General features: G+C 43.5%; 1 protein-coding gene across 9 annotated transcripts in view; it reads left to right on the top strand.

Annotated features, from left to right (window-relative positions):
* Positions 1-14,580, top strand: part of ATG7 (autophagy related 7) — a 274,984-nt gene that overhangs the window by 140,392 nt on the left and 120,012 nt on the right. For all 9 annotated transcript variants that reach the window (XR_003507793.1, XR_003507795.1, XR_003507794.1 and 6 more), the window contains one exon: positions 9,365-9,487. Coding sequence is in view for 6 of the 9 variants with exons in the window: in XM_027523159.1 (XP_027378960.1) it covers positions 9,365-9,487 (123 nt within the window). In the remaining 3 variants the exon portion in view is untranslated. The remainder of the gene's footprint in view (positions 1-9,364; positions 9,488-14,580) is intronic.

Genomic DNA, 14,580 nt, shown 5'->3' with positions numbered 1-14,580 from the left:
CCCGCACTTTATTTTCCAAAGTAGTTTTTATACCTTAAGTTATGCATAGAGGATAATGGGGGAATGAGTAGAGTCATGCAGTAAGCCAGGCTTTCTTCCTGCAAACTTATCATATGCAAAAGTTCAGGTGATTTGCATCATCTTCTGGCCCTGAGGCCTGTTAACATTTTAAGACCCTTTCTTCAGAAAACTTATTTTTCTCTAAAGGTGATTAGTCAGGCGCCACCCTCCAAAAGCATTAGATAAAGTTGCATTCCTATAGGGCAAAGGTGTGGTGGGCTATAACAAGAAAAAGAATTAACTCAAGGATCCAAGGTTACAAACATTAAAGCTACTACTTACACCAATTATATTAATCAATACACTACCAGGGACACAGCAGGTAAGGGATATGGAAACTTAGCAGCAAACATTGGCCCAACAAGTGAAAAACCCTTCACCAATACAATTTCTAATCAATCTTTTAATTGCTCAAAGGAATCTGTATTTAGACAGTTTAGAACATCTCATGCCTCTCACGGTTGGGAGGCTGTGAACAATCACATGTGGCCAGAATAACCTTCAGAGGAGTTTGTAGGTTAAAACACTCTTATCACGCCCACCAACTTTATCAACTGGAGCTGTAAGTTAACTCTTTTTTCAGAGAGAGGTAGTGGGGGACAGCCCCCGTAAAGTCAGAGGTGTAGGTGAGAGCACAAAGCAGAAAGTAGGCAGACTCTGGTTTTGGGGGTAGATGCTCGAGAACTTCCAGGGGGACTCCTGAGGCTCGATCCCACCTTTGCATATGCCGAGCCTCCTTCCTCATGACCTTTGCCACGGGCGGAGTTCCTCACGCTGGCTCCCGGCAGCTCTAGTTTTTGACATACTGGTATGTTTTCTTAACTTTGTTTCTATTTTTATTTACATTATGAAATTAGATCAGTTTACAGGAAAGAACTAGTTAACCTTAAAATCTCATTTCAGACTTTTTTATCTTTTCAGACTCACTTTTTAAAAATTTTTATACATTTTTGAAAGGTTGTACTCTGTTTGCAATTATTACAAAATGTTGGCTGTATCTCCCATGTTGTACAATATGTCCTTGTAACCGGTCTTGTACTGAATCGTTTGTACCTCTCACTCTTGCACCCATAAATCATCCCCTGCTATTATGTATCTTGAACTCAGAACTGTCCTCCTTTTTAAAGTTTTGACATTGTAAAGCCTGTATCTAAACAGAGGAAGTTAACAGCAACTGATTTAGTTAAGATGATAGCTGCATTTCCATAGGAAGCTGTTTTCTTATCCATTATCTGGTTTATATCACTGACATATACAGAAATAGAAACAAAGTTACCAACCATCTGGTTGATATTTAAAACCGATCAGCTCCCTATTACCAAGACAGTGAGGCAGAGTGTTTTCTTCAGTCCCCGTGGCAATTCAGCGTGCCGTGGGGAGCGGCATAGGCTTCTTGTTGTTCAGTTGTGTCCGACTCTTGGTGACCCCACTGACTGTAGCCCATCAGGCTCCTCTGTCCATGAGATTTCCCAGCAAGAATACGGGGGTGGGTTGCCATAGTTAAGTAAGGAAAATTGTGTCCATCAGGAAAGGATCCATATCTTTAAAGGAGTTATTATTTCTCTACTTAGCAAACTCTCCTAGTATCTTTAGAAAGTGAAAGAATGAAGTTTCTCAGTCGTGTCCAACTCTTAGTGACCCCATGTACTACAGCCCACCAGGCCCTCCGTCCATGGGATTTTCCAGGCAAGAGTACTGGAGTGGGGTGCCATTGCGTTCTCCGTTAACAGCAGCTAGGCGTGTTATATTTACTTGGAGCTGGTATACTTTGTGACAGCCTCAGTGCCCTCGGACACGGCGTGCTTGGCCAGCTCCCCGGGTAGCAGCAAGCGCACGGCGGTCTGGATCTCCCTGGATGTGATAGTCAAGCGCTTGTTGTAATGCGCAAGGCACGATGCCTCGCCAGCGATGCGCTCGAAAATGTCGTTGACGAAGGAGTTCATGATGCCCATGGCCTTGGAGGAGATGCCAGTGTCCAGATGGACTTGCTTCAGCGCCTTGTACACGTACATGGAGTAGCTCTCCTTGCGGCTGCATTTGCGCTTCTTGCTGTCCTTCTTCTGGGCCTTGGTCACAGCTTTTTCAGAGCCCTTTTTAGGGGCAGGAGCAGACTTAGCCGGTTCAGGCAGTCTATAATGACAACAGCCAACAACACAGAAAGATCTTGAAAAAAAACTTTAGAATCTTTAGAATACTTATAACCTTCTTATACTTATAACCTTATAACCTTTTAGAATACTTATAAACTTATAATCTTTAGAATACTTACAACCTTTAGAATACTTATAACCTAGTATCTTTAGAATACTTATAACCTTCCAAAATGTAATGTGTATAAGACCACATATTATATAATTTACTTAAGAGGTATTATATGTTTTATGTTTTATGACAGGTTGTTGCAGTGCTCAAATTCATTGTGATACTTTTTTTCTGTCTCTTTTTTTTTTTTTTTTTTGATAATTTAAAACACATTTTTTTCTCCTTTAAGATTGAGCTGTTTGTGGAGGAGGAAAAAAATCCTCCTACATTTTATAAGCTGCTTATACTCGTAACACAGATTAACTTCCCAGCACATAAAGGGAATACTGGAAAACTCTTGCATGATTAAATATGCCCCTGGAGGGTTAAGTTTTTCCACATATTTTTCAAGCCAGAGCTATTAATAATGTTTCAGCATCAAACTTTCTGTACATCCTGATTATGGGGAAGGCCTTCACTCATTCTACCCTGGCCATTCGTTTTTTCCACTTCGTCCAGATTTATAGCACTACAAAATTATCTGTGGAAACACAGGCTTGAAACCTCCAGGTTTAATTAAGATCCAATAACGAGTCATCTCTGGAGTTACTCCAAATTTTTTTTTTTATCAAAGTTTTTGTCCATTTTTCATTCCCATGTCTTTTTTTTTTTTTTTGCCTTACTGGAAACCTGGCACAAAGAAGCCGCTTAATGAGTTGAATAGTTCACTCAGAAATAAGTGATCACTGGATGGACCTAGAGATGATCATACTAAGTGAAGGGAGACAGAGAAAGACAAATATCATATGATATTGCGTATATGTGAAATCTAAAAAAATAAAGATACAAATGAACTTATTTACAAAATAGACTTCCACAGACAGAGAAGACTTATGATTAACAGAGAAAACTTATGATTATGGTAACAGGGGTATGGATAAATTAGAAGTTTGGGATTAACATGCACGAGCTACTATATATAAAATAGATGACCAACAAGGACCTATTGTATATAGTGCAGGGAATTCCACTCAGTATTCTATAATAACCTATAAGCAAAAAGAATCTGAAGAAGAATAGATACGTATGAACCACTCACTCTGCTGTATATCTGAAACTAACACAACATTATAAATGAACTATGTGTCAATTAAAAAATAAAAAATCGCAATATTAATGTCATCTCTCTTAAAAAACAAAAATGGGATGGTCACTAAACACAGAGCTCTTGGCAGTTTGAAAAGGGTCACCTAATTTCTATGCACATTTTTCCTGAGATAACATTCTGGTTTGTAAGGAATCTCCTAATTACTGAGGAATTCAGTTATTAAATGCTTTTTTATCCAGGCATTGGGTTGTCAAATTAATTTCCTGTGGCTAATCGGCCAAAGACTGCACTTTGTTGATGCCTTGGCATGTAAGAGTCACCCCCTGCTCCTCCACCTCTCCAGGATTCCGCTTCTCCATGCCTCCCGCCTGCAGGTCTGTGCTCAACAGCCTCAGACCCCTTCATGACTACTCACTCCTGTCGTTCAGTCGTGTCCAACTCTTTGCGACCCCACGGACTGCAGCAAGCCAGGCTTCCTTGTCCTTCACCATTTCCCAGAGTTTGCTGAAACTCATCTCCATTAAATCGGTGTCGCCATCCAACCATGTCATCCTCTGTCACCCCCTTCTCCTCCTGCCCTCAATCTTTGCCAGTATCAGGGAGTTTTTTAATGAGTCGGCTCTTCTCATCAGGTGGCCAAAGTATTGGAGCTTCAGCTTCGGCATCAGTCCTTCCAGTGAATTTTCAGGGTTGATTTCCTGTAGGATTGACTGGTTTGATCTCCTTGTTGTCCAAGAGACTCTCAAGAGTCTTCTCAAGCACCACAGTTCAAAAGTATCAATTCTTCAATACTCAACCTTCTTTAGGTTCAACTCTCACATCTGTACATGACTACTGGAAAAACTACAGCTTTGACTATATAAACTTTTGTCGGCAAAGTGATGTCTCTGCTTTTTAATATGCTATCTAGGTTTGTCATAGCTTTCCTTCCAAGAAGCAACTGTCTTTAATTACTCACTAGCGCCTCAAATTATTTGACCCTTTCTGGCCAGTCCCCAAGCTTTGATGGATTGTTAAATTTGAGTTTGGGGAGAAAGATAATTTTTGTCCTGAATGGGGTTTTAGGTTGTCAGTACTTTTGTGCACCACTAACCACCTGCCCCTCTCCCATTCTCCACCCTGCTGTCCCAGACCATCACTACCCTCCTCCAGCTCCATGGCCCACCACATCCCCTTCTCTGGCAGCAGATGACCTCACCGCCTGACCCCAGAGCTGACTGGCCCTCCCTGGACCTTACTGTCCAGACCCTAGAGCTCCCCAGCACCCAGCTCCCTGTTCTCCTTAACTTAGCACTGCGGCCACTTCCCTGGTCCCTACCTACACACTTGCTGTGCCCACGAGGAGCCACTGCTCCCCTCCAGTTCCAACTGCCTCATCAGGACATTAGAGTTCTTCATCCTTTTCTTTTAAGACCTTTCTCTGGCACCAAAGGAAAAAAAAAATTTTTGAGATTTATGATATTATATGAATAGGTAATATGTGTACATGGTTTAAAAACACTCGAGTAGTGTAAAAGAAGATACAAAGGCAACTACTTGTTGTCAGGCGTGTGTGTGTGTGTGTTTGTGTGTCTGTTCTTCAGGGATACTATATGCAGAAACAAACCCCTGCATATGTGCATTTCCCTTGCTTCCTCTCCACCACCTTTATTTTAAAAGCATCAGTACTAGATTCATACTCTGGATATTGCTTTTTAATACATTTCTGTCTTGGAAGTCAGTTTATATCAGTACTGTAGAAATGCCTCATTCTTTTAATGCATCCTGATTATGTCTTTGACCGTAAATATACTGCAGTTTAGTTAGTCAGCACCTTTAAAGGGGTGGTTATTTCGAATCTTTTGTTGTTGCAAATGGTGTTCCTGTGAGTATCCTTGCACCTCAGCCTTTGTGCCCATGCAAGTAAAATATTGGAGAAGGAAATGGCAACCCGTTGTAGTATTCTTGGTTGGAAAATCTCATGCACAGAGAAGGCTGGTGGGCTACAGTCCATGGGGCCAAAAAGAGTCGGACACGACTGAGCGACTGACCAACGACAAGCAGGATTTAAGTGGGGATGGGGTGGGCATGCCACTGAAGAGTCAACATGCTCATCATCAGATTTTCTTTACAATATTCACCTTATAAAAAAAAAAAATAGCTAAATATTGAAAGGTTGTTGCTGAACCACGAAAAACGCCGGGATACTTGGGCTCCAGAGGAGAACTCAGTCTGGGACCAGTGACGAGACTTGATTGCTCAGAGCTTTTGTGTAATAAAGTTTTAACTGAAAGTATGAAAGAGATAAAGAAAGCTTCGGACATAGACATCAGAAGGGGGCAGAAGGAGTGCCCCCTGCTAGTCTTTAGCAGGATGTTATATAGCTACTAGCAGTCTGCTAATTAGAAAAAGGAAATGCCTCAAAACCCAGAGAATGGCACCAGGCCCCTCACCCACAGCATGCATTTTGAGGTAACGTGGGCACAAGGTGAGTTGTCACGGGCTGACGTGAATCTTGAAGAAAGGTAGGTTTCCAAGCAAATACAGTCTCATTAACATAGCTTAAGAGAAGATTTGCATGAGTAAAACATGCTGGTTTGTTTGCATACTGGTTTGCAACCTACTTAAAGACAGAGTCTAGGGTAAATACATAGTTTGTTAACATAGCTTAAGACAAACATATCCATAAGAAAAATATATTGGTTAGCTCGAGGTTTGAGAAAAGTTAAGTTCAGGTGGAACCAGGTGTCGTCATGGCAACACAGAATTTGAAGAGAAACGTCTCTTTAAATTTGTATAGAGAAGGGAAAATATAACACTAGTAGTTTGTTTCCTCCTGCCGCTTGAGAGAAAGAGAAAACATGTCTGATGCTTGCAGCCTGTCTTCTCCATTTGGAGACCCTTGGCCTTCCTGCCTGTTACCCTCTCAGTATTAAAGAATATTGGAAGCGGGGAGGGGATCACAAGTCTGCAAGCCTCAACAACAGCAAAAATTCTTTGACAAGTCTTTGAAGTGGAATTGCTGGATTGAAGGGCTTCTACATTTTCATTTCTGCATGGAGACATTTTTTAAAAATTCTTTTCTCTGTATTTTGTGTCATTGCTTTTCCAGCCTTTCCGTTCATGTGTTGATTTCCGGGATGTATCATCAGTGTCTGCTGTGTATCTGAAGCAGTCGTCTCTTTATTTACTCTGAGTTTTGAGAGAATTTCCAAGGCTCTGATTCACCGTGTGCCTTCTGTAATTCACAGTGATCATTGAATTCCTAAGTGTGCTAATCACTTTTAAGCAGTCATGTTCTTATATTGTTTTCCTCAAAAGACTACCGATCTTGTATCTTTTGATATTTTTTAAAATTAGCTAATTCCTTTGCTTTTGGCTGCACTGGGTCTCTGTGGCTTTGTGTGCGCTTTCACTAGCTGCCGTGAACGGGGGCTTCTCGTTGTGCCGGCTGCTCTTGCTGCAGAGGCTCCAGGGCACAAGGGCTCAGCAGCTGGGGCGCGCAGGTTCACAGCTGTGGTCCACAGGCCTAGCTGCTCTGTGTCATGTGGAGCCTTCTTGGACCAGGGATCAAACCCTTGTCCCCTGCACTGGCAGGCAGGTTTTTATCTACTGCGTTACCAGGGAAGTCCTTCTTTTGATCTTTTGATCAAAGGACAATGTATATATGAAAAAGTGCTTGATGGTTTTTCACAGGTGTATCTTTGTAACCAGAACCCAGATAAAAGAAAAAGTTACCAGCACCTCAGGCCCTCCCCTGTGCCCTCTTCCAGTTCCAGTCCCTCACTGCACAACCACACTCCTGACTTCTAACAGCACAGGTTCACTTTTTAAAAAACTACATTGTTGTAATCCTGTAGTGCACACCGCTTCTCCCTTCTTTTGTTTACCGTAGTTTGTGAGAATCATCTATATTGTTGCTTGTAGTCGTCGTACGTTTGCATGTCCGTGTGTTATTCCATTGCGTGAATAAGCCACAGTTTGTTAATTCAGCCTACTGTTGACGGACACTGGAGTAGTTCCTTGTTGGGGCTGTCGTGAATGGTGCTGCTTGGACACTTTTGTTCCGCTCTTCTGATGCGCCTCTGTGCACATTTTTTTGTTTGCTGGTATTGTTCAGTCGCTCAGTCATGTCCGACTCTTTGTAACCCCATGGACACACCAGGCTTCCCTGTCCTTCACCATCTCCCAGAGCTTGCTCAAACTCATGTCCATTGAGTCGGTGATGCCATCCAACCGTCTCATCCTCTGTCGTCCCCTTCTCCTCCTGCCTTCAGTCTTTCCCAGCATCAGGGTCTTTTCAAATGAGTCAGCTCTTCGCATCAGGTGGCCAAAGTGTTGGAACTTCAGCTTCAGCATCAGTCCTTCCAGTGAATATTCAGGACTGATTTCCTTTAGGATGGACTGGTTTGATCTTGCAGTCCAAGGGACTCTCAAGAGTCTTCTCCAACACTGCAGTTCAAAAGCACTGATTCTTCGGCACTCAGCCTTCTTTAAGAATCTCTTGGTCACAGGGCATATAAATATTAAACACCTAAGGTGGTTATTTTGTCTTCCCATGAGAACAGTGGTTGTTCCATACCCTTGTGAGTACTTGGTATTTTCCGTCTTGTTCATCTTAGCCGCTCTGGTAGCTATAAAGTAGCCGTTCGTTGTGGTTTTTAGCTGTCACTTGTGATGTTGAGCAACTTTTCATATGTTTATTGGCTGTTTGGGCAACTTTTTTGTGATATGCCGATGAAATTCATTTTTACATTAAAAAAAATCATTTTTAATGCATTTGACTAACTGGTGGGTCTCATTTCCCACCTTTTGTCCCTTCCTTTCCCTTTATCCTTAAAATTTTTTTTTCTTGGCTCTTCTCTTGCCTATAGTTTTGTTTGTTCTTCTATTAATTTATTTTTAATTGAGGATAATTGCTTTACAGCGTTGTGTTTCTGCCCTACAGCAGCGTGAATCTGCTGTAAATATACAGGATCCGCCCGCCTCTTGAGCCTCCCTCTCAGCAGCAGCCTCGCCCGCCCCCCTGGGCCATCGCAGAGCACAGCTGCCCTTTCTGTGCCGCGCAGCAGCTCCCCGCTGCCGTCTCTGTTACACACGGTGGTGGATACAGGCAGTGCTACGCTCTCCATTTGTCCCACCCTCTCCTTCCCCTGCTGTGTCCGTCATTCCAGTCTTGAAGTCTCTGTCTCTATTCCTGCCCTGCAAATAGGGTCATCAGTGCCATTTTTCTAGATTTCATGCATATGCGTTAATATACAGTATTTGTTTTTCCTCTTTCTCACTTACTTCACTCTGTATAACAAGCTCTAGGTTCATCCACCCGTTTCCAACTGACTCAAATTCATACCTTTTTATGGCTAGTATTCCATGGTATATATGTACCACAATTTCTTTATCCATTCATCTGTCAATACACAAGGAAATAATTGCCTATTACTTTTCTCCTAAAAAGTGAACTTTAGAATCAGCAACCTCTACTCTTCTAGAATTTTTAGTGATTTGCATGTAACTTATTTTGTCTGAGAAATACTGTCATCTGAATTGGAAGATGGTATTGTCGTTCTTTCTAAGAAAGGGAAAATGATAAATACTAAACCCTCACAGTTGTTTGCCTAACAGATTGATTTTTCCCATATTTAATTTTTAATTCTTGTTTTAGTTCCATTTTTTGACAGGTGATTATTAGAAGTAAAAATCTTTTAATATGCATTTAAATCCTACTTCCCCCTTAACATATATCTAATATACTTCCATGGTGGCTCAGACAGTAAAGAATCCACATGCAATGCGGGAGACCCCGGTTCAATCCCTGGGTCAGGAAGATTTCCTGGAGAAGGGAATGGCTACTTACTCCAGTATTCTTGCTTGGAGAATTCCATGGACAGAGGAGCCTGGAGGGCTGTAGTCCATGGGGTAAAAAGAGTGGGACATGACTGAGTGACTTAACACTTTCACTCATAAATGTCTTTACAGGTTCTCGATCAGTATGAACGAGAAGGATTTAATTTCCTGGCGAAGGTGTTTAATTCTTCGCACTCCTTCTTAGAGGACTTGACCGGTCTTACATTGCTGCATCAAGAGACCCAGGCTGCTGAGGTAAGACTTAAGACAAAGATCTTGTTCAGAAGACAGATGGGTCTAAAACCTGTTTGATATTCAGATTTACAGAAAAGGAAGGAAGTGGTTAATTATGAATGTTTTCCTTAGAACCAAATTGCTAAGTCAGTCTGCTGGCCGTGAGTAAACGAGCCGTTTGCAGTTGCTGGATGCTGCTGTGTGCAGGTTTTTGTGTGCTGGGTGCCAAATGCACAAAACTGCTGATGAAGAAACTGCGGGCTATTGATTTCCAAGCATCCAGGTTCTTTCTATCGGGCAGCATGCCTGTGGCCAGTGCAGAGTTGGCTGTGATGTGCATACATCAAAATGCAAGTCAGGGAAGACACTGGACTCTGACCATGTTCAGCAAGAAGACGCCTGGTTTTTATTTCACAAGCGAATCCGCCCTCTTGGGCCACTGAAGCCCACCATGAGGTTGCCTTCTCAGTTACAACCTAAGAGAGTTTTGTTTTGCTTGCCGTTTAGAATATTTTGCAAATCTTAATTTCCTGGGTTGCTACAGTCGTGGTTTGTTTGTTTTTTAAAGACTGGGATTACAGGGTGGATGATCATTTTGCTTTTCCAAATGCTCGATGTTCTCAGAAAATAGTATGCTGCGTATGTGTGGCACTGCCTGGTCACTTGGCAAAACAGTTCCTCAAGGTGGATGCTTAGTCGCTCAGTCGTGTCCGACTCTGCGAGCCCATAGACTGTAGCCCGCCAGGCTCCTCTGTCCATGGGATTCTCCAGGCAAGAATACTGGAGTGGGTTGCCATTCCCTTCTCCAGGGGATCTTCCTAACGCAGAGATCGAACCGAGGTCTCTTGCATTGCAGGGGAATTCTTTACCGTCTGAGCTACCAGGGAATCCCTCAAGATGGATGAATGAGATTAAATCAACACATCCCCCCGACTCAGCCCTCTCCCACAGTAACCTAGGTAAAGAAGCTCTTAGGAAAACGTGGCCTGTCATAGCATTTCCTCAAGTAACATAAGAAACGCTTGGGTGCCTATGTCCTTTGGGAGTAGGACGTTTGCAGAGTTACCATCAGCCCCTAGTCCTGCTCATTGATTACCGTCTGGGGTTGTGTATCCTCACTACTGGGGGAGGCCCCAGGGGTCAGTGAATGGTGGGCCAGCCCAACACTGGACTAGCTAGTGGTGAAGACTGCTGTTTATAAGAGTGGACCTATCACCGAGTGTAGGAATACCACACAGAAATACCCAAATGAAATCTCCCGAAGCTCCCAGCAGATGGAAGTAAGCGTTTTCACCTCATCATGAGGCGTGATGGCACTTCTCTAGTGCTTGTCGTGGAACTGAGAGCGATTCTTCTTCGTCTTGCCCTGCTGTCCTCTGGGCGTCCAGCAGATGCAGTCTCCCACTTGTGACCTGTGATCAGGCCCCCACAGATCTCTTAGCCTCATTCTCAGCAGATGACTGGCGTCTCTGCAGGCCTTTAAGAGATTTTCCCCAGCGCTGTGATTGGCTTCCCAGGGAAGGTTCAGAATGTTAGGTTGATCAAGGCTGCACTTCGTCCCCTGAGCAGGGCTGATGGTGAGGGACTAGTGGCGTGTGACTAGTTGGCGGGGGAATTTTTCCACCCACCTAGAAATAATTCACATACTTCTCTTTGGTTGCCTAGAAGAATTGCAACTTGATAGCGACCCCATCGCTGCCGCCTACCATGTTTCACTCTTTAGAAGCAGACCGGATGCTAGGATAAAGGGTATATTCGTTGATCAAACCTGGCTTGTTTTGCGCTTTAGTTGGTCAAACATCAGTTGCCTTTTCGAAGACCCAGAAGGAGAAGGAGCAGTTTAAGAAAGCAACAGCAGAGAGATGGTAGGGCAGGAAGGGGGAGTGACCTCATCCACAGGCTGAGTTTTCTTTCTGAAGTTTTCCTCCAGTAAAGTACGTTTCTAGTTTTGCAGTCATAGCCGCACATAGGTTTTAGATTAGAGGTGGTAACCTGGCTGGCCTGGGACCAGACACGGCTTACACGTGTGTTTTGTTTGGCCTCCCACGCGTTAAATTCTGAATGAAGCCAACATTTTAAAAATTATGAGTTTTACATAAAAATGTGAGTTTCCCCATTTCCAACTTCTTTGAAAGATCCGATCTGGCAACCCCAGGCCTGCATTCCTTAATAGTGATAGTTAGCTGGAGCCAAAAAGCCAATTTTATAGATTAAATAATGTGCTTGATACAAGGTTTTAAAGGCATAAAAAGACTGTGTGGGAAGGAAACCTTCCTCCCCACCTGTCCCTCACCACCCGGTTCCCTTCGTGGAGACGAACACTGCTGTTGCTTTCTTGCCCGAAAGATATTCTTAAGTGACGGTGCTCTGTTTTGAAGATGCTTTTCAGTTGATGACTCTTACTGGTATTGGAGTTTGCAACCCTTATCTTAGAAAAGGGTTATTCTTTTTCTTCAAAAACTCGAAACAGGACTATGTTTTTCAAAACAGAATGCTTACCAGCAGACCTCCTGGCAACAAGAATCATTGTCTTGCCTGTGTTGTTCTACTTGACTGGGAAAAGGGTGTGTGTGAATAAATATGAATATCAAAAGATACCCACATACCTGCGTAAAGGTCGTGTGCTGATTTCCACAGTTGACTTTCAGTACGTTTACAGATATTCAGTAATAAAGACACAGACTTCTGCATCCCATATGGAAAAGTCCCAACTTGTTTTAGCGATGCAAGGAAAGAAAGAAAGAAAGTGAAGTCGCTCAGTCGTGTCCGACTCTTTGCGACCCCATGGACTGTAGCCTACCAGGCTCCTCCATCCATGGGATTTTCCAGGCAAGAGTACTGGAGTGGATTGCCATTTCCTTCTCCAGGGGATCTTCCCGACCCAGGGATTGAACCTGGGTCTCCCACGTTGCAGCAGACGCTTTACCCTCTGAGCCACCAGGGAAGCAATGCGATGAGGAATGCCCAATTAATTCTCTTCTTGGACTCACTGGTTTCATTCGTCAACATCGCAGTTGCAAAGGATTCAACCAGATAATTATATGTGACAGTATCATTTTATACATTGTTTATAAAATATTTGTACAAATGCTAGTTTTGCAAAAAAAAGAAAGCCTTTACTGAACATCTTTTGAAAACTCACTAGCAGGGCACTGTGCTCGTAACCGAATACAAAACTTAGCAAGACGAGCTCACAGTGTGCGCAGCAGAGACGCAACTACTGAACTCTAGTGTCAGCAAAAACGCCTTCGACATTTGCATATTAGGTGCTGAGAGAACTGTTACTCCTGCCTGGAGGAGTAACTATGTCAACAAAAAGCTTTCCTTGGAAGGGACCGGATTTTCCAGTTAGTTGGGATAGGATAAGTAGGCTGTCTCTGAAAAGATTTGGGCAGGGAAAGCGTGGGGGAGTGCAACAGGAGAGGGGGGCCAGGGTGTCCTTGGAATAAAGGTCTCAGAGGCCAGGAGTCTAAAATATGTTACTCAGATCTTGAGCATTTAGTTGGAGTTACCCGATATCAGAGACTGTTTGCTTCTGTTTGGCCACACGGGTCTGTGATACTTGGCACAGGCTTTCTCTAGTTGTGGTGAGGGGGGCTATTCTTCGTTGCGGTGCGCAGGCTTCTCACTGTGGTGGCCTCTCTTGTTGCCGAGCACAGGCCCTAGGGCACGCGGGCTTCAGTAGTTGCGGCTCCCAGGCTCTAGAGCACAGACTCAGTGGCTGTGGCACACGGTCTTAGCTGCCCCATGGCCTGTGGGATCTTCCCAAATCAGGGATTGAACCCGTGTCTCCTGCTTTGGCAGATGGATTCTTTACCACTGAGCCACCAGGGAAGCCCTGAATGCACTTTTCAGTAACAGCTTCATTGACTTACAAGTCACGTACCGTGGAGTTCGCCCTCTCAGCATGTCCAGTTCAGTGCCTTTTAGTACATTCACAGTCCTGCTACTGTCACTGTCGAGCTTAGTACCTTTTCATCCTCACAAAAAGGAACTTTGTGCCCACTGAGCTGTCACTCCTCACTCCCGCCTTCTCCTTCCTTCCAGTCCTGGTGACCACTAACCTCCCTTCTGTCTCTGTGGATTTTCCTATCCTGGATATGTCACGTGTTGTTGCTGTTCACTCACTCAGTCGTGTCCGACTCTGCAACCGCACGGACTGCAGCACGTCATGCTTACCTGTCCATCACCATCTCCCCGAGCTTGCTCAAACTCCTGTCCATTGACTCAGTGATACTATCCAACCATCTCATCCTCTGCTGCCCCCTTCTCCATTTGCTTTCAATTTCTTCTATCATCAAGGTCTTTTCCAATGAGCTGTATCTTCATGTCACATGACCAAAGTATTGTAGCTTCAGCATCAATCCTTTCAATGAATATTCAGGTTTGATTTCCTTTAGGATAGACTGGTTTGATATCCTTGCAGTCCAAGGGACTCTCAAGAGTCTTCTCCAACACCACAGTTCAAAAGCAGACAAGGCTTGATCGCTCAGAGCTTTTGTGTAATAAAGTTTTATTAAAGTATAAAAGAGATAGAGAACACTTCTGACATATAGACATCAGAAGCAGGCAGAAAGAGTGCCCCCCTGCTAGCCTTTAGCAGGAAGTTACATACCTACTAGCAGGCTGCTAATTTGAGAAAGGAAGTGTCTCAAAACTCAGACAGTGACCCCAGGCCCCTCCCCCACAGCATGCATTTTGAGAACATGGCCACAAGGTGAGTCATCCCAGACCATAAAATGATTGACGTATATCTTGTATATCTTGGAGACAGGCAGATTTCCAAGGAATAACATAGTCTCATTAACATAGCTTAAGAGAACATTTGCATGAGTAAAACATACTGGTTTGTTGAATAAAACAGACTGGTTTGTCAAGTTGGTTCTCAGTCTTAGGCAAACCAATCTAAGGTAAATACATCGACAGGGAGGCCTGGCATGCTGCAGTCCATGGGCTTCCAAAGAGTCAGACGTGACTGAGCGACTGAACTGACTGAAGGAAATACATAGTTCATTAACATAGCTTAAGAAAAACATTTCCATAAGAAAAATGCATTGGTTAGCTCAAGGTTTGAGAAAAGTTAAGTTCAGGTAGAACCAGGTGTCATCATGGCA

This window comes from Bos indicus x Bos taurus, chromosome 22 (assembly GCF_003369695.1).
Source record: "Bos indicus x Bos taurus breed Angus x Brahman F1 hybrid chromosome 22, Bos_hybrid_MaternalHap_v2.0, whole genome shotgun sequence".
Taxonomy (NCBI): Eukaryota; Metazoa; Chordata; class Mammalia; order Artiodactyla; family Bovidae; genus Bos; species Bos indicus x Bos taurus.
This window is presented reverse-complemented; position numbering and strand designations above follow the sequence as displayed.